Raw genomic sequence first — 19,971 nt, 5'->3', positions numbered from 1 at the left:
GGCCACAGCCCGGCCCTGCACCGGCTGCTGGACACGCCGTCTCTGCTCAAGTCACCCGAGCACCGTGGGAGACCACGCACGTGTCACGCAGCTCGGCCGCAGCCCAGGCACGGCCACGCCGTTAACGTTTAACTGCTCCAGTGCCTCCGTACCCGTACACTTGCCGTGCATACCTTTAGCTGAACCATTATGGTTTCTGACCGTATGCGTTTCCCCTTGTCTTTGTGTGGATTTGTATTAGAGAACAGGCAATGATTGCTTTGGAGAAAGCCCCAGGAGGCTAATCCATCAGTGTCTGCTATGCCTCAGGTTGCTTTCGAGTGAATGGGAAAGGGAGAGCTTCACTCATTGCTATTATTTGTTTTTTTCCTGTTCAGATGCAGATGGATAACTAGACATCTAATACGCCTGTTCAGAAGCCATGAATTCCAAAAAATTACTCTCCGAAACACGGAGAACGTTTCCTGCTACTAAAGTACAGTGCCAGCAACCCTCGCGGACCCTCATCGTGGATGCCACGTCACCCTCCTGGGCCAGCACGTGCCCCGTGCTGTCGGAAGCGCTGGAGAACACGCTCTGCCTGGCGTGCGCGCTGGCGGGTCCCTGCCGCGTGCCCCTGCTCAGCGTCTACGCGGTGCAGAGCCAGCAGGAGTGTCTGCTGCCCTTCACGGTACGTGCGGCATCGCGGCTCTCGGGGGCCGACAAACAGTGCGGTAGACTGCTGCACTTCATAAGGTCAGGATGTACTGTAAGTGCCTATCTAAAGGTTAATCAAAGAGCACAGTTTCATAGACTTCACAGAAGAGGTGAATTATCATGAAAGAAAGATGTTTAAAAGGAGTGTAATAATTTTGACCTGTGAAGTTGCTCGTGTGCATGAATTAGGTTTTGTGCTGTTCCCTTCTAAAACATCTGGTGTGCCTCTCCCTTTCACATGCGACTTTCTGCACTATCTGTACTGCCTGTCAAAGCTATCAAAGACAGTTCTACAGCTGTAATAATCTGGATTATGAAACGGTCTGCATAGCTATTGGTTACACAAATATTACCACTTCGCAAGAGGTTCCACATATTCAAAGAGAAAGGATCCAAATTCAAAATATTTTTGCCAAACTTGAAAAATATCCCAAAAATCACCCCAAAAATCACTGAATCATTTAGGTTGGAAAAGACCCTTGAGATCATTGAGTCCATCCATAAACCTAACACTGCCAAGTGTGGCACTAAACCATGTCCCAAAGTGCCACACCTACATGTCTTTTAAGTACACAGATCATTTTTCCCTTCTAACACTTGCTCTAGTAGCTCGTTGTTGAAGCAGGAGGGTCCACAGACCTTCCACCAGTGTTTGCTTTTTTGATGATGGTTACTGCGGTGAATGTCCTAAAAGAGCAGTATAAAAGCACAGGAAGCGCCGTCCTGGGTCAGACCAACAGACCAGCAGCCACTCCAAAGCCCAGGCTGGTTTGGGGAGCGCTGCAGCCCAGTCGCTTCTGCAGTTCAGTCTCCTCGCACCACCCTGGTTCCACAGCTGGCCTGAGAACAGCAGAGGACACACCTGAGGCTGTTCCTCGTGGTATGTGCTCCTGTTCCCCATGGGTCTGTTGAACCCCTTTTTGAGCCTGTTCCCACCTCCTGAACACAGGTTCCAGTGCCCGTCTCCAGAGCACAGTAACATGGCTATGGTGGGGTGACTGTGGTCTGGGGACATCACAGCACCACAGTGCTCCTGTCCGTGTCCCAAGTTCTGCCTGTGTTCTGCCAAACTACCACATCTGGGTTCCCAGCAGGCACCAGGCAGACAGCTGAAAACCTGCTGAGCGATCATGCCTGCTGTGACTGGTGTGACCGTGGCTGTTTCAGCTATGTCACCGTTCACGGCTCCGTGTCCTGGCTCCGGCCCCCAGTCCTGCCTCAGTGCTGTGAGCCCAAAAGCCTCCTTCCACACCACAGAACAACACATCGCCAGGTTGCCATTTCCAGCCTGTCGATGTCGTTGCGTCCTGTTTTGCAGGCGGTGAGAGAGAGCTTCCCGCGGGTGCGGGGCTGCCTGTCGGAGCTGCGCTCGCTGCCCCGGGACGGCGCGCTCCCGGCGGCGCCCCGCGGGGCCGCCCGCGCCGCGCAGGACGCGCTGCAGCAGTTCAAGCAGCACAGCCGGCACTCGGCGCACGGAGCGCTGGAGGTGAGGGGGCCGGGGGAGGGCTGGGAGCGGAGCTGCTGCTCGGCAGCACCTTGGCGCGGCGGCTGTGCGGTCCCCGCGCCGCGGGGGGGGCAGCCACTACGGAAACAAGCGCTCCAAAACCCCACGTGGCGGTTCCCGGACACCCAGAACCACCGCGACCACTTGTGGCCTAAAGCGACTGTAACTCGGGACCGAAACCAAACGGCAGAAACCAGTGCGGGGGAGGAGGGGGAAGGGTCGCGTAGTTCAGAAGCGGTCAGCGCTCCGGCAGCGTTTACCGAGGCCGCATGTACCAGCCGGCACACCACGGCGGCAGCGCCGCACAGACCCCGGCCCGCCCCCCGGCAGCGGCCGCGCTCACTCGGGGCACCCGCAGAAACAACCGCTTGCCCGGGGGGCTCAGCCGAGGACGCACTGAGAGGAACAGCCACTCACCCGGAACACGGGAGGGCGCGGTCCCGGCGCGTCTCCCCGCGCGGTCCCTGCTCGGGAAGGTCCGCGCGCAGCGCCCAGACACCCGCGGCGGCCCGGCCGGGTCTGGCCGTGGCCGCGAGGAGCCGGGCCAGCAGGGCTGTGGTTGGCTGAGGCGCCTGTCTGTCAGCCGGTGTCCCGCCTTCCCCCCGTGCCGGGGTGTCCCGAGGGGGTCACCGTGCCCGGGACCGGAGGTGACACCGGCGGTGACCGCGGAGCGCGGGGGGGACAGGGACAGCAGGCCACAAAAGCTGCTGGGGAGCCACCGACTGCCCCGTCGGGGGTGTCCCCTGAATACTCATGGGGACAGGACGTTCGAGTTGCTTATGGAGACTGACTTTACCATATAGAAAAACGGATTTAGTTTCCAGGCACTTAAGACTGGACGTTTTTTCAGCTTTACTTTCACTACTTTCACAGGAGAACTGTGTCAAAAGCAAAGGCATGGACATGGTTTTCCTCTCAGCTTGTGGTTATGGTGTCACTGATGCGATAGGATGTTTGTACAAAGGTCCTCGTGCTTGAAGCCATGTCCATAGTTCACTGAAAGTGAACTCATACAGACAAAATAAATACATTTCATCTTGAGAACTGCTGGGGTAGTCACAAAGGACAAAAAAAGCCTACAGAACGGGCATTATCTTGGCACATTCCTCTTCAAATCAGTTTCCAGAGTAAAGAGAAAATATGGTGAGTATTTGGAATAACAAGAGGGTTTGATTACAATTAGTGTTTTTCTTTTCCCAGTGGCAGTTTGGGAGTTCCACAGGGCTCCTACTCTGCAAATTGTAACAGAGATCCCTTACCACACCTCACTGACTTTGGCTGCGTGAAATAACCAAAAGACCTAAAAATATTACCATAAGAAGGTCAGGAATCATCACGTTTGCTCTTGTCGTGCATCCTGACATGGGGTGAGTGGAGAAGGGGTCACCTCTGACGCGGTTATGGCAGACACAGAGAGAATGGGGCAAGCCAATTGCTTTGCCTGTGCTCCAGAGAATTAGGGGAGAACTGCACCTGCTCTAACGCTGATGCACTGGTACTGTATCTCCATCCTGATGCACTTTCTCCAGCCTAAAAGCAGGTCCTACAGCTAAATAAGCATTTCTGCGGTTCACCTGGGGCTTCGGTGCCATGAGCCTGGCAGGACAGCCTGCGGTTCACCTGGGGCTTCGGTGCCGTGAGCCTGGCGGGACAGCCTGCGGTTCACCTGGGGCTTCGGTGCCGTGAGCCTGGCGGGCAGCCTGCGGTTCACCTGGGGCTTCCGTGCCGTGAGCCTGGCGGGACAGCCTGCGGTTCACCTGGGGCTTCGGTGCCGTGAGCCTGGCGGGACAGCCTGCGGTTCACCTGGGGCTTCGGTGCCGTGAGCCTGGCGGGACAGCCTGCGGTTCACCTGGGGCTTCGGTGCCGTGAGCCTGGCGGGACAGCCTGCGGTTCACCTGGGGCTTCGGTGCCGTGAGCCTGGCGGGACAGCCTGCGGTTCACCTGGGGCTTCGGTGCCGTGAGCCTGGCGGGACAGCCTGCGGTTCACCTGGGGCCTCGGTAAACGCACACACTGGTGTGTTGTCTGTCGGGATTCTCGGGATGAACACGCACACGGCGGCTCTGCCCGGAGCCCCTGTGCCGATTGCTCGGGTGTGTTGTCACCATTCAGCTTGAGCAGGGGCTCTGACCTGACCCTGTGTGCAGTGAACACGCCAGAGAGCTCCAGGTACTCAGCAATCTAGCTGTCAGAGATCAGCGTCCAGAACTCCTTCATGAGCAGACCAAGCCCTCACGTCCCTCTAGGCAGATTGCGGTAGAAAATGGGACATATCCAGGGAAAACTGTACGTGCAGCAGCCTGGGACAGGATGGCACAGATCCAGGTGTGTTCTCGGCTGGGTGTGGATACTCGTGTAAGTGGAGGAGAAGCTGCCAACAACACACGAGCACATATGTGCAAATGTAGAAAGCAGAGCAAGGGTCACAGAAAGAAGTATGTTTTTTAAGTAGAATCCATTGATGTGGAAGGACAGGCAGGTCTCAAGAGGGAAGGACCCAGGAGTGGTGTTTTCTTCTGGACATGAGGAAACATCAACTCCAAACTCTTTGATTTCAGACACCACAGGCTCAGGTCCACCTGGGTTTGGAGCTTTGTCCGTCCTAGGAAGGAGTGCAGACTCACAGGAGTGAAATTCCCCCAAGTCCTGCTACTTCATTTAGATCCTCACGCCCTTCCAGACTCACGCTGTCATTAGGCAGACTCTCCCGGCTCTAATTAAGACTCATTTCTAGTGTCTATCCAGGAAACCTCTCTCCTAATTTGCTGCTTCTCTGTGTTTTCTCAGGCCCTTGAGGCATTTTTCCTGACCATTTCGAATGCGGTTTGTGCTTTAACTTCAAAGCTGAGGGTTGGAACAAACGGAGAACACTTTTGAGACAAGACCTTTTCTGACACAAAACAAAATCCAGGACATCTTCTAGTATAGTTGAAGGAAGGCGATAGCCACCGCCAAAATGAAGTTACCTGTGAATATGGGACCTGGTGACCGGGAGGGTGTCTTCCAACCGGAATGATTCTGTTATTCTAAGTATGGTCACATGTGAGGTGACAGAATAGCAAGCGCTTAAGGATGAGTTACAGTTGTATTAGAAATACTGTTTCTTTAGCATGAGACCACTCTTGTTGTCCCAAAAATCAGGGCTGAGATATTTACTTTTGTTTTGCGCAGATGGGTGCTGGGTGGTAAATCCATGCAGCCAGTGCGCCGCAGCTTCCAAGACTGCAGGTTTGTATGCATCGGCCTGTATCGAACCCCTCCTTTCTAACATATGTGCGTTCCTACCTATGTGTTAATTCACACCTTCATTTAAAGATACAGCATCTCAAAAGTTCTTTATGCACGTTCAGGGGGTTGGGGTCTCCCTTGGGCCGCAGGCGACTTCCAGAGCAGAGGTGTGGGTTTCCTATTGTAGTTAGATAGTTCTCTTCCAGAACAGCGGTCTGTGGAACTTTGCAGACTTTCCAAGTGAGTTTAGGAAAGGATGCTGACATTCAAGGGTAAATATCTGTTGGTTTAAATCCTTTTGACCTTCTGTGTTTCATTATAAATATCATGTTCCTCATTATCTTCAGTACGTTCCTTGTTGGAGTAAATAATGTCACCATAACTTCTGACGGTCAGTCGTCACGATGGCCCGTGTTTATACCACGAGAGCGCCACTGGCAATTTGCTTGTGCTAATCAGATGTAGCTTTAGGCAAATGTGCATTTTCCTAACAAACTGCAAAGAGGCAAGAATATTCCTATCTGAGCAGCAAGCACAGGAAGCAGACTGTTACAACCTGCAATCACTTAAAATGCAAATATTTGTTAAAAGTGTTGAAAACACTCTCTTGAGATCCTGCCTCCAGAGAGAAAAACCAGGGGCAGCTACAGGGCAGGAAACGTCGCCAGTCTGCGGGAGATGAAGAGCGTTGTCGGGTTACCAGCAGCCCGTTTCTGTCCGATTAGGAAGTACAGTGGCATTAAGGGGTTATATCCAGAGACCGTGGTACCGTGAAAGGAAGTCACGGCAGCTGCCTCAGTTTTTGTACGCGGTGGAATGTTCCTCCTGGTCTCGGAGCAGCTCGTACTAGTGCGAGTCAGGCAGTGAAAGGGTGAGCCGGAGCTGATGGGCATGATGCAGCCGCGGTTTCGGTGAAATAAAGGACCATCAGTGTAGCAAGCGCTCTGTCTACGGCTCTGCAAAAGGCAATTAGGTATGTTTCAGACAGTTCGGCTGCCCCCAGCTCAAGAACAGTCCCTGTCAGCCATTGTGTTAGTTTCTAAAAGAAGCCCATGATAATTCTTCATTCCCAGTGACTCAGAGGCAAACCCCTGGGACAAGTTCGGTTGGGGGGGTGCACTTTGTAATGGAAATCAGGCTGGATCTGACACAGCGAGGCTGCGCAGCTGAGCACGTATTCCCAGCCACGGATGCAGGCGGAACGCATGTATAGAACATATACACACATGGCTGGTCACAGTGGTCACAGACACCCAGAGCACTCACAAACACTCGCACACCAGCAGCCTCAGCCTGCTCTGTGTGTGTGTGTATGTGTGTACATACACCTATCTCCATCCGTACAGTGCGGATCCCCCAGCAGCTGGGCTCAGACACCCGGCCTGCCCAGCAGCTGCTCCGGGACCCTGGTGTCCCCAGTCACCGACATCTGGACGCAGGAGCCCCCGGGGCAGCTGCGGCACAGACTGCAGTGGGACACACAGACGCCCCTCGTCCCGCTGCTCTCAGAGACCCCTCACTCCCACAGCCTCTCCCTGTTCATGGCTCGCCGGTTTGATCTTTGCCAACAATCACATGCACACTTGTGGTTGCTCCGTCCTCTGTGGCTGCGGCACCAACCCCACACGTCCCCTCCCCCGGACATGGCTGGGAAGGAGCCTGAGGAGCAGACGGACAGACGGTGGCGGGCAGGGCCTGGCCAGGCAGGTGTACTGACCAGCCAGCTGCTTACACAGCGCCGGCTCTTTTATCCCCTTACCGCTCTGTTTTCCCACGCTTGTTCCTTCCCAAGTCACCGAGCTCCATCCCTTTGCCCACGTTTGGTTCGTCTGTTCAACATCCCATGAGAAGCCTTGTGCACCCCCAGACTGCTCTTCCCCACGTCCCACGACGTGTCCCACACCCCCGGCACAGCCCCCTGTGTCAGGCAGAAGGTGCTCGGGGTTCGACTCATCCCTGTGTGTCCACACCTGGACAGGGGCTCTCTGGGTGTCCCCTCCTCCGAGCCCTCGATTCGGCGCCTGCTCTCGCACCGTCCCTGTGCTCTTTGAGGCCTGATGAGCTGGGGCAGCAGCCAGGACAGGGCATCGCTTGGGCTCTCCTGCCCATCACCGTGGCTCTGCTCTTCATTTGTGTGCAGATCACCTTCCATCGTATAACCTAAAGGTTTTTCTAGTGAAGGAAATGCTTCACCTATGGCTGTTTAAAAGAGCAATAGTATCTTTAGATGGTTCTGCTCCCCCCATACTCAAGAAAGGTTCCTGTTATCTACTTTTGTCAGTTCATAAAGGAGATCATAACTACTGCTCCATTCCCAGTATCTCCCACATAAACACCAAGGATAGATCTGGATGGAGAAGATACAGTCCCTGCCCGCTGCATTCCTCCTGGCTCCCCGCATCTCTCACCCTTGACCTGTCACTTCTCTTGGCATTTTATAGTCTCTTCTTTTATGTTAATATCTCTGAACTAATTTGTGAAGGTCTGCTGTTAAGCTTCCCCAAGTGTTCCCTACAGGACATTTGTTAGCAGCCTTACCTAAAATACACCTTATCCTTTATTTAGAGTTATTAAATCGTCCACGGGAGCAATGAGCAGCTGTGCTGAGAAGACTCAGTACTTCAGCATCACTAAATGTCAGGCAAGCTCAGAACTCAGAACTCTTTCACCAGACTACTCGTTCAGGGCAGAACCTGGTGTCAAACACCCCCGCGTTCCTAGAAACTGTCCTGGTTGTCCATGAGGAACAAACTCTTTGCAGTCACTTAGCGCTACATCAAGAGCTGCTGTGAGCGATGCGGGGTGGGAGGCGGCCCCGTCCCGCTGCGCCCGCGCCCCCGGCCCCGCTGCGCCCGCGGCCCCGGCCCCGCTGCGCCCGCGGCCCCATCGCCCCTCGGTGCCAGGCACAGAGTATGGGGCAATTGTGGGTGGTTCAGTCTTCTCCAGCAGTGACACAGAACCTGCTGGTTCCTACAGTGAACCGCTCCATCCATTTCATATGACTTAAACATAAGCCAAAGCACAAAAAAAGTGGTTTTAAATCTGATTTTGAATAGATAAGGTATTTATCGAGATGTCTCTCCTGATGCACAGCGGGACCTGCGGTATTCGAGCAAACCAGGCGTCGCTGCCCACCAGCAGAGGTTGGGTAGAGGCAGCTCTTGCACTCTCCAATTTGTGTTTCAGATCACAATTCTAACGAGCCAGCCCAGCAAAGAAATGGTAAAGCAGCTGGAAAATAACTTAAAAGATGTGGATCTCCTGACTCTGCGAAGGATACAAGTCATCGAGGTTCTGAAGAGAGACTTTGTGGAGCCCGAGGCCGCGGAGCAGGGCGGGCCGGCGGAGGAGCCCGGCGGCTCTGGTGAGTGCCCAGGGAGCGCGGCTTGGGACAGCAGGACAGACACCAGCTCCGGCTCTGACGTACGGCGCCATGTGCCGTTCTGGGTCTGTCCTGTCAGCGGGAACGGTGCCGGGAGAACAGCAAATGTTGGTTCCGCAGCACTTCTCTGGGGCTTTATCACAGCTGGGCAGAATTAGCGTAGAGACTTCATGCATTACCGCGTCTCCTTGCATTACCTAAAATTAATTTCATGTGCAGCACAGCTTTACTGAGGGATTAAAGAGAAAAACGCACAGAGTTCACGGGGTAACGCTCATTCACACACGGCTGAGCGCCCCCCGGCAATGGCCCTCGGTGGAGGCGGAGGTGGCCCGAGCCCCTGCGGCCGGCAGCTGGGGAGAGCAAAGGGGAAGGAGCAGCAGGCAGGCCAGCGCAGCCTCCATGGTCCTACAGACAGCCCCTCCTGCCCCTCGGCGCCAGCCTTTGTCCTCTTCGGGATGTCTGGTTCCCAGAGAGTTCCCACCTCCAGTCCTTTCCCCGGCACTACATTTCGCACAGTACCGGGCAGTTACTTGCCCAGACCAAGTCGGATACTCACCCTGTAGATCAGCTGGTTTTGTTGCTGACATTGTTCTTGATTTGGTGCCGCTGTTTTTCTCCATGCTTAGGGCAGCTTTTCTTGAGCTCCCGAGGTTGTGCCTCTCCAGTGATCAGTAACTGTACATCAGTGACTTGTTCGTAGCTCTGCAGCCTCTGTCTTCCCACACAGGTCTACAATTCAAAGGCCTTTACCGCTGGCACTTAAACTCTGCATCTACAAGACACACCTGGTACCAAGCTCTGGTTCACACAAGTTCTCACAATTACTTAACAAGCTTAAAAACCTGAGTCCTGATGCTCTGCAGTTAGCGCAACACCTGTTAGTAGCAATGACAATGCTGTTTGACTGAGTGACAGGCCATGTTGGATGTCACTCCTCACCTGTCTCTAGCTGTTCTTCTTTCCTGGTTGCAGTTCCAAATTTCAGGTCAATTAGCACAGCAGGGGCTTGGGACGTTTAGGGGGATTGCAGATTCCCTGTTGGCCCGTCCCTTGGACACCCAGCCACACCATCAGTGAAAGAGCGAGCACACCCCAGACCCCAAATGTTCTTTTTCCTGGCCATATCTCTGAAGAATTCCTCCCGTAGTCTGGCAGTTTTCAGCAGTGAGAATTTAAGCTATAGTAATAATAAATTCAGAAACAGCAGTTCCTGTAAGCTCCTGCTTTGAACCATTTTATTTCAAAGCAAAAGGTGCTGAGCAGGCTCTAAATAACCCAGTCTCGTGGTGACCAAAGTCCAGTCCTGCAGCGACTCGGGGCAGAACCTGCACGCTGCAGCGCTGCTGGACCCGCCGCGTTCGCGTCTGTGTTTCTGTTTACCTGACGCTCAAGTCTGCTCAGTTGTTTCAGCTCCTTCATGAGGCTGATGAAGCGGCTGCGGGGTGGCAGGAGCTCGCGCGGGTTTCCCCACGCGCAGGACAGCACCGAGTGCACCCCGCTGCCCCGGTGGCTGCTGCCCTGTCCCCGCTGTCCCCGCTGCCCCTGCTCCGGTTGCACACCAAATCACGCCCCGGCTGTGTGACCGGGTGCTCAGAGCTGCCCCAACCGTCTTATGCTGTAACAGCCCCTGGCCTGGAGGGGCTGCCTCCCGGGGCCGCAGCGGATGTTCTGGCCTCTGCGTGGTTGCTCTCCAGGAATTTTAAGACCCATCGCACAATAGATGTTGGGATCCCAGCCTGTTCTTCCTGAGGATGGACAGCAGGGAATGCGGTGAATTTCTTTTTACAATTGCCATCTATTGTGCCAACTTAAGATGTGTAAGTGGCTACATATCATAGAATCAGAGGATGGTTTGTGTTGGAAGGGACCTTAAAGATCACCCAGTCCAACGAAAGCACTTGAGGGAATAAGGAGGTATAGTGCAGTGGAAAACGCAAAAGAATATTCTTTTCTGTGGCTGAAAATATTTGTGCTTTTTCATCTTTTTTCCTGCAGATATTGCAATCCTGGGAATGGACATCGACGTGCAAACCGTAGAGGACAACGTCATCAGCTTGGAGATGCTGTTTAAAACGTGGCTGCACGACTACGGCACAGAGAGAGAACACGTGCACCTCCTGCTGCCCTCGGGAGCCTTCGGCCACGCCACCGCAACCAAGCCCAGCCTAAGTATCAAACTTTCTCTGCCCCCCCGCAGGGAGCTCCTAAATTCCACAGCCTTAAAGATCACCCAGGCCCCTCGTATGGCACATGTCCCCGGGTGACTTGGGCAGCTCTCTGGGGTTCCTGTTGTCTCCAGCTGAGCGGGGCCATTTGCTTACAGTATTTCTAGGTTGCTGCTGATAAGTCATTTTCACTCTGCGGCAAAAACGTGCCTCGAAGAGTACGTGAATTTGCAGCTGCTTGGTCAAAGGGGCTTTACATCCTGAGAGCCAAGGACCTTCTGGCTCGGCTGCAGAGCCTTCAGTTGTGTTCCTTGTGCTTGATACCAAGTCTGTGCCAGAGCTGCACTTAAAATAAAGGCTGTCTTACAAAGGGACTTGGCTTGTATTTATATCTATTGATTTAGCGCTGAAAGAGCGAATGTTCTGTCTGGAGCTGCCAGCAGCTGTAATAATGCATGGGAAAGTTTATAAGGAATATATAATTTTTTTCCTTTTCTTGTCTGAGTCCAAATCCATAATCCATGCTTAGGTGAGCACTGAAAACACCCACAGCTCCAGCAGACACAGGTGTTTCCCGTAAGGTGTTGTGAACTGTATTGTCACCATTGCACAGCCACGGGAATCTGCACATGCGGTTATTGTAGGATGGTTTGTGTTGCAGGGCCCTTCCCAGCCCCCCATTGACCCCCCTGCCATGACAGGGACATCGTCACCAGCTCAGGGTGCTCAGAGCCCGTCCAGCCTGCCCTGGGATGTCTCAGGGACGGTTCATCCACCACCTCTCTGGGAACCTGCCCAGGCTCTCACCGCCCCCCCGGGGAAGAATTCCTTCCTGACATCTGATATAAATCTCCCCTCTTTCAGTGTAAAACTGTCACCCCTTGTCCTGTCCTGTCACTCCACGTCCTTGTAAAAGTCCCTCTCCAGCTTTCCTGTAGGTCCTTCAGGTGCTGGAGGCTGCTCCAAGGTCTCCCTGGAGCTTCTCTTCTCCACGTTGAACACCCCACAGACACAGAGAAGGTGTCAGGAACCGTGTGGCCCTGGGACACCAGCATCTGTCCCCTGTGCAGCTGCCGCTCGTCGCCAAAGCTGGAATCACCTGCCCAGCTACCAGCTAGCCCTTGTTTCAGTAACATTCTGAGCGTGGGGTGTTTCCTGGTGTGTAAAATGGGGATGGATTGTTGCCTTGTGTCACAAACTGCAGCGTGTTCTTCTCTTAATATTTGCTGTTGCTAGAAAACATTGATTTAGTGTTTGTAAGTGCTTTGAGCATGTCATGTGCTAAAAATCGCTATTTCCAGCAGTCTAAACCAATCTCCTCCTCCTAGTGTGCCTGAAGTGCGATTTGCAGGAGAGATTGCTTGACCCAGCTCTGCTTTCCGGGGCGGCTGATGGCGCCACGAGAGCAGCAGACGTGAGCTCCCCGTGCCCGACGGCGGCCTGGCCAGCCACGGGGCTGCACAAACTCCGGGTTGTAAAGTAAGTGTCATGTGCTTCCCACTTGTTAACTGGAAGACTGAAAGAGCAGCCTTCACTCTTTCTGTGCAGTTTCATGTAGGACCTGGTAACATCACTATAGAGCACTGGGGTCCTCAAAGGGCTCGTCAGCAAAATTCTGATCCCAGAGACCCTCAGCTGCTGTAACTCAGTGGAACAGCACAACCCACACGGGCAGACGGGGCACAGGGTCAAAAATGCTGTTACCCTGTCACCAGCTCTTGGTGAGTGTGACACCACAGATGTTATTCACGCAACAGTTACTTCCCTCCAGTGCGAAGTTCTGTAGATTGCGGTCACTGCTCCACAGATAATTCTGCTTCTCCCATTACCTAATGAGGCCACAGCAATTAACTTCATATTAGAGCCTGAGCCGACTAGTTGTAAAAAAGCGAGCAAAGCCTCATAGTGCTGTGTGACCACATATAATTGATTCACTTTCCCATCGGCAGTCTATGGCTGGGAAGCACAGAGCACAAGAAGAGTGATGCTCTCTAGTGTCTTGTCTGAGGTTTATTTATAGGAAAAAAAAATGTGTAATTTTTGAACTACACAGGTGAAAATCACTTAGGCAGAGATGTAATTGCCTGGGTGAGTTATTGCCCCAGAGGCCAGATTAGCACTCTGCTTTGTGTAAACGCACGAATATCAGATTTACTTCTTGGCGTGCTCTTGTCAATGCAGATGCAAGGGAATCTGGAAATCAGAAGGAAAGCCTCTTTCCACTGCAACCGGACTTTTCTGCAAGGTGTCCTAGTGACAGCAGCGCAGCCGCGAAGCGCTGCAGCAGCGCTGGGCTGTGCCGCAGCCCCTCGCCCCGGGAGAGCCCCGGCGGGTCGTGCTGGCCGCGCGGCGCTGGCGTGCGCTGCGCGGCGCTGGCGTGCGCGGCGGCACCGGGCCGCTAACCCGAGCTGTGATTCGCAGGGCTCTGAAGGCCGAAGGCGTCTGCGAGTCTGTGCTCTACGGCCTGCCCTTCATCGTCAGGCCCACGAGCTGCTGGCAGCTGGACTGGGATGAACTGGAGACGAACCAGCACAGCTTCCACGCCCTGTGCCACAGCCTCCTGGTGAGTGTGCGGGGGCCGCAGCCTCGCGGCAGGGATTGCCCCCAAAGGCGCGGTTAGTGCACGTTTAGCGAGACCTGGGCAGCCCGTGCCAGAAAATGCTTCAAAAGCTGCAGCTTCCTCTCATGGGCCAGAGTTGGGCTTGTAAATCCTCCCAGCCGGTGCATCCTCTGGAAAGATGCTACAGCACATCGAACCTTAGAGAAGACTCCCTGGCCTATCAGAAATCCAGTGTTTGAGGGTATGGGGGGAAAAAGTCAGGGTCGGAGTTAGACATGCATCTCTAACTGCAAAAATGATTCACCGAGGCTTGGGATGTGGAGGACTTTCCATTACTGACAAGTCGTAAAGCCAAATTTGATGTTTTTCTTAAGAATTGACTTGCATTCAATTAAAGCCCCAAACTTCATACTATCCTCACCTGTAATGCAGAATAGCATTCTTATTCTGATGTGTGTGACTATCTCTGCTCCTGAACCCAGCAGCCCCTGTAGTGAAAGCGCTGGCTATTGCAGGTTGTTCACACCAGGTTTGGTTTTTGCGTTTAGAAAAGGAAGTGGATGCTTCTGGCCAAACGCGAGCCACAGAACAGTAGTCCAAACTGGAACAGCGCGGTGCATCCCTACTACATCATTGTTCCTTCCGACTCCGCCACGCTCCTTCTCAAAGCCGTGGCCACCAGAGAGCTCCTGCTGCCGTCGGCCTTCCCGGCGCTCCTGGCCGAGCATCCCGCGCGAGCGCGCGGCGCCGTGGAGGTGAGCGAGCGCCGGCGGAGCGGCCCGGGGGGTACGGCAGGGACCAGAGTCACCATCGGGCCTCACGCGCAGGACACGCAGCTGCTGCCGAAGGTGCATCCACCTCCCTCGTTGCTGGGGAACACAGATCTCCTCAGGCTGCAGAGAGGTGCTTTAGGCATCAATACGTAAAGTGTCTCTGTTTCTTCCAATAGACTCAGGTTTCTCATTTCCTACTGTGCATCCACGTGTTCTTCTCCTGAGTTCTCTGCTTCAGGTGGTGCCAGGAAGGGCAGAGCCTTCACTATCGATCTTAGCAGATGAGCAGAGGAGGAAAGGGCTGCGCAAATGTCTAGTGACAGCAGGAAGAGGATGTAGCTCTCCAAACCTTCTTCCCAGCAGCCAATGTGTCCTGCAGCTTTCTTCACGGACAGCAAACGCCTGTCCTTTGAGCGGCGTTGCACGTCTGTTGTGGGAAAGCTGTCGGGAGGCTGACAGTGCGCAGAAAGGGCGCTCCAGCTCCTCGGCCGGTTCTGGGCACGGGGGAGGCAGGGCTGCACCTTCCAGGGGAACACTCACATGCATTAAGACGTGGTTGCAGCCGGCTCCTGTTCTGTACTCAGCTAAGAGAGGTCCTTGTGGGCAGCAGCACAGCCCGAGGTCCCTTCTCCCATGACTGCAGGGTGGCACAGAGTGACGGTAACGTTCACACCTGCAGAAACAGCCCGTGACAGTAAAACCAACAAAAACACGAACAAACCCCACAGCCGCTGCCCCTCAGATCCTGTAGCCACTGGGTTCTTTCTTCTGTCTGAGCAGAGTGCCCTGAACAGCTTGGAAGTGGAAGTTGCTTATAACCCCCTGCACCTCAAAAGCAACCTCTACAAATACTTGAAGAGTGCGTTGTACAAACCTCTGCAGAGGCAGCCGGCCCAGCCCAGGGACCAGCGACTGGAGCGGCATCAGCCCAAGCAGGTACGTCTCTTGGCTCTGCCCGCGAGGGGCCGAGGGCAGCTCCGCGGCACAGGGACAGCAGTGCATGGCAGGGGCAGCGTCCACGTGCAGCCGGCACAGCAGAGGGATGGCTGCAGCAGGAGCTCCTGCAGCCGGCAGAGCAGAGGGATGGCTGCAGCTGGAGCTCCCGCAGCCGGCAGAGCAGAGGGATGGCTGCAGCTGGAGCTCCCGCAGCCGGCAGAGCAGAGGGATGGCTGCAGCTGGAGCTCATGCAGCTGGCACAGCAGAGGGATGGCTGCAGCAGGAGCTGATGCAGCCGGCAGAGCAGAGGGATGGCTGCAGCTGGAGCTCCCGCAGCCGGCACAGCAGAGGGATGGCTGCAGCAGGAGCTCATGCAGCTGGCACAGCAGAGGGATGGCTGCAGCAGGAGCTGATGCAGCCGGCAGAGCAGAGGGATGGCTGCAGCGGGAGCTCCCGCAGCCGGCAGAGCAGAGGGATGGCTGCAGCGGGAGCTCATGCAGCTGGCACAGCAGAGGGATGGCTGCAGCAGGAGCTGATGCAGCCGGCAGAGCAGAGGGATGGCTGCAGCAGGAGCTGATGCAGCCGGCAGAGCAGAGGGATGGCTGCAGCAGGAGCTGATGCAGCCGGCACAGCAGAGGGATGGCTGCAGCAGGAGCTGATGCAGCCGGCACAGCAGAGGGATGGCTGCAGCGGAAGCTCCTGCAGCCGGCAGAGCAGAAGGATGGCTGCAGCAGGAGCTGATGCAGCCGGCAGAGCAGAGGGATGGCTGCAGCGGGAGCTCATGCAGCCGGCAGAGCAGAGGGATGGCTGCAGCGGGAGCTCATGCAGCCGGCAGAGCAGAGGGATGGCTGCAGCGGGAGCTGATGCAGCCGGCACAGCAGAGGGATGGCTGCAGCTGGAGCTCCTGCAGCCGGCACAGCAGAGGGATGGCTGCAGCGGGAGCTGATGCAGCCGGCACAGCAGAGGGATGGCTGCAGCGGGAGCTGATGCAGCCGGCAGAGCAGAGGGATGGCTGCAGCGGGAGCTCCTGCAGCCGGCACAGCAGAGGGATGGCTGCAGCGGGAGCTCCCGCAGCTCAGAACGGGGATGCTGAGCAGCTGGCACACGCAGCACAGCTGGGCAGTGCACAAGCCCGCGCCTCCTGCCACAGGTGCATTCACAGTCTGTCCCTGTGTTGCAGCATCAGAGCAGAGCCAAAGCCACGGTGGCACCTCTTCTGATGGCTCCTTCTCCTGTCCAAGCATTCAGACCAGCAGCAACCCAGAGAGATTCCTGTGAGCACTCCCTGTTCCCCAAAGAGGACGAAGAGTTCCTGCAGTGAACCCGGCGCTGCCGAGCCTGCCCACGTGCAGCCAGGGCCCTGCTGCTTCCTCGGCCGCCGAGCCTGCGTGCCGGGCCAGCAGCAGTCAGGCGAGACACGGAGCTCGGCCTTGGGCAGACAAACGTTTCCCACCGTTTGTTCCTCCTCGTTGTTTTATGGTTCTGTTAGTCGCCAGGTCAGTCTGCAGGACGCTTACTGCTCTGGGGCCCTGTGCAGACACTCAGCTCCCCCCGCAGCACCCCCTATTTCCCACTCTCGTCAGCACATCACCAGCACGCCTCACATCTCAGTTTCCGGGACTAGGTTAGTACAGGCCACAAACCACACGCTGCCGTCAGTGGGTGCAGAAAAGCTGCAAGGCAGGCGCTGAGGAAGTCGGACAGCTAGAGCAGGTAGTGACGCCAGCTGCTCTCGCCCTGCAGGAACAGGTTCATAAAACAGGGCTTTGAATTTAATCTTAAAGCCCAGAAGCCAAGAGCAGCGTTACCTGTGGTGACGTCCGTCTGCTTGCTCCCAAGGACGACGTCTCCGTCCAGCTCCCCAGCTCACGACGGGGCTGCGGCCGGTGCCGCGCCAGCTGTGCCGCCCGCTGGCTGCTGCGCGGTGCCGCCCAGAGCCGCGGCACAGCGCCGCCCAGAGCCGCGGCACAGCGCCGCCCTCCCGCCGCGGCCCGTGGCACCCACGGGGCTGTTCTGCAACCAGCACAGCAGTGTTCCTGGCAGGGTTCAGAAGACAGGGAGCTGGTGTGGGGCTCGCCACAGCTTCTGCCCCACACCCGCACAGACACCAGCCTGGTTTTCGGTGCAGATTTGGGACAAGTGCCCCTGGCAGGGCAGCTCGACTGAGCCAAGGTGTGTGTGGGGGTCTCATTGGGCTTCTGGGGACCAAGCACCAGCAGGGGTTTGTGTTCTACTTTGTTCTGACAAGCTGTTTCAAAATAAAGTTATTGACAGAACGTTCCCTCCCTGGCTGTAATTCCCGACGTGCACTGCATGCAGCAGCCCCGGCATCCACCCGAGTCCTGAGAAGTGGCTGCAGGTGACCACGGGCGCGATGCAAACGCCACATTCCCGGGGGCTGAGCAGTGGAGCAGAGCCAGCAGAGCCACCTCCGTTCCCGGGACCCGCTCGGTGACCGGCGCCGCAGCTGCTGGCCCCATACCGACACGTCCCAGCCAACCTGGGGCACGGGCTTTCGGCAGAGCGGGGGCACCCGGGTGTCCTCGGATGAGGAACCCCAAGACCCACGGCCCTCGGGCTGGGCGGAAACAAAGCAAACAAAGGACCATTTCTGCAGGGTAAGAAACAGGCACAGCGAGCGGCCACGCGCGAGCCGCATCCGGCACCTCGGCACAGCCGCCATCAGGATGGGCTGCCCGGCGCCACGTCCGAGGGCACAGACTGAATGGGATGTGCCACGGCTGCGCTCCAGCTGCACCAGGTGCTTCACACAGAAATTAGTTGTACGGAGACAGTGGAAGTGAGGCAAACAGAAGGGAAAGGCGGCCAAAGATCAGAGGGCTGGAGCACCACATGTGAGAACAAGCTGAGAGTTCGGGTTGTTTAACCTAGAGAAGACAAGCTCCAGGGAGAACTCAGTGCAGGCTCCAGTACCTAAAGGGACCTACAAAAAGGCTGAGGAAGGACTTTTTACAAGGACAGGGAGTGACAGGACAAGGGGTCACGATTTTACACTGGAAGAGGGGAGATTTACCTTAGATATCAAGAAGGAATTCTTCCCCACGCGGGTGGCGAGACCCTGGCCCAGGCTGCCCAGAGCAGCTGTGGATGCCCCATGCGTGTTCCAGGCTGGATGGGGCTCGGAGCAGCCTGGCTGGCGGAACGTGCACCTGCCCACGGCGGGCGGGCGGAACTAGACCATCTGTTAGGGTTCCTGCCAATCCAAACCATTCTGTGAAGGCAGACAGGAGAAACCCTAATCTAGGCAGCAGCCAGGAAGATCATAATCTGCTCCTCAAATCAGGGTTCACTGAAGACTTTTGCTCTGGCGACAGGAAGGCTGTGACCAGCCAAGGGCTCGCTCCACACTTGCCTTCTCATGCTTTCCCAAAGCTGCTCTTGCACCCAAAGTGCTGCCAGAGCGGAGGTGACAGAGCAGCCTGGGTGGGATGACGGATCTGGCCCACAACGCCGAGTCGGAACAGACCGGACTGTCTCTCCCACCAGCCGAGACGCAGAGCCGTCCCCGCTGCACGCGCCGCCGCGCGGCAGGGTGCGCCAACAGAGCCGGGCACACGCAGGAGTGACCCTCAGCCCTGTGCGCTCATGTTTTAGTTCCAAGACTGCTGTTACCAGAGGATGCGTTGCTGAAGCAAGAAAAATAAAACTGCTTTCCTATCAGCCCAGGGGAGTTTAGGGCTGTGCAGCCATCACTAATTCAGCACAGGTGCTGGAGCACTTCTCTTCCTCACCATCACCCCCTTTACTGGAAGCCAGGTCAGCCACCGCGTGTTTGCCACGCACAGCTCCACAGGACAGAGCGGACACCGCGCTGCGATGCAGCGACCACGGTGACAGAGGTGCACAAACACCCCCAGCTCTGCGGAAGGGACGGCCTCGCGGCTCCGCTCCCAGGAGGCTGCTCCTCGTCCTTAAAAGCCCTGAAGCCCCACACTAGAGAGAGGAGCAGGGACGGTGGGCAGGGGCTTGGCCTCCCCACCCAGCAACGCCCGGAGCTCTTCTCCGGGGCAGGCGGCAGAACTGCACAAGCACGAGAGCACCCAGAGCAGCCGTGAGCAGCAGGTACCTGCTGCTCGTCCCAGGCAGGAACCGCCTCAGCCTCCCTCAGAAACCCCTTCGGCTTTTTCCCTTGCCCTGCAGCCAAACCCCAGTGTGGAATGGGACCCGGCACAGGAGCACAAACACAGACTGGTCCCGGCGACAGCTGTGCTGTGTCACCACAGGACTGGGCTCCCTCCTGCACCCGGGCATCAGACAAACGCCCAGCCGGGACCCGCTGCCTTGTCACCATCCCACCAGCCGGGGGACCTGACCCTCCAGACTCGGGCCCGCGCGGGGGCTGCAGCGGTCGCGCTTGGTGCCCGCACAGGCGCCTCGCGGAGCTGCGCGACAGCCGCCGCTCGGCGTCAGCACATCGGGCCAGGAAACGGGCAGACGGCACCGGCAGCCCCGGCCGATCCCAAGGCACCGCTCCAGCCCCACGCAAAGGGACATGGCATCTCTCAAAACCATTACCAGCACCAAAAGCACAAGCTGTTTTCTCCCCCGCGCAGGTTTCTGCCCAGCCACAGCCAAGCCCCCAGCCTCACACAGCACAGACCACAGACGGCCGCTGAAGTCAACAGGACCCAGGCTGGGCCATCCCGGGCCTTTCAAGAGCAGCTGGGAGAGAAGGAAACCAGCAGAGGGATCAGGGCGGGGAAGG

The 19,971-nt window shown here is 56.4% G+C and overlaps 1 protein-coding gene across 1 annotated transcript; it reads left to right on the top strand.

Moving 5' to 3' along the window:
* Positions 1-8,618: 8,618 nt before the first annotated feature.
* Positions 8,619-16,566, top strand: M1AP (meiosis 1 associated protein; the record flags this gene model as incomplete). Its single annotated transcript, XM_080343622.1, is given in 8 exon segments — positions 8,619-8,790; positions 10,807-11,071; positions 12,278-12,302; positions 12,304-12,455; positions 13,398-13,539; positions 14,085-14,291; positions 15,090-15,245; positions 16,426-16,566. Coding segments are annotated over 8 exon segments (1,233 nt in total). The 5' UTR covers positions 8,619-8,645.
* Positions 16,567-19,971: the final 3,405 nt, after the last annotated feature.

Source organism: Nesoenas mayeri (assembly GCF_963082525.1).
Source record: "Nesoenas mayeri genome assembly, chromosome: 4".
NCBI classification, from domain to species: domain Eukaryota; kingdom Metazoa; phylum Chordata; class Aves; order Columbiformes; family Columbidae; genus Nesoenas; species Nesoenas mayeri.
This window is presented reverse-complemented; position numbering and strand designations above follow the sequence as displayed.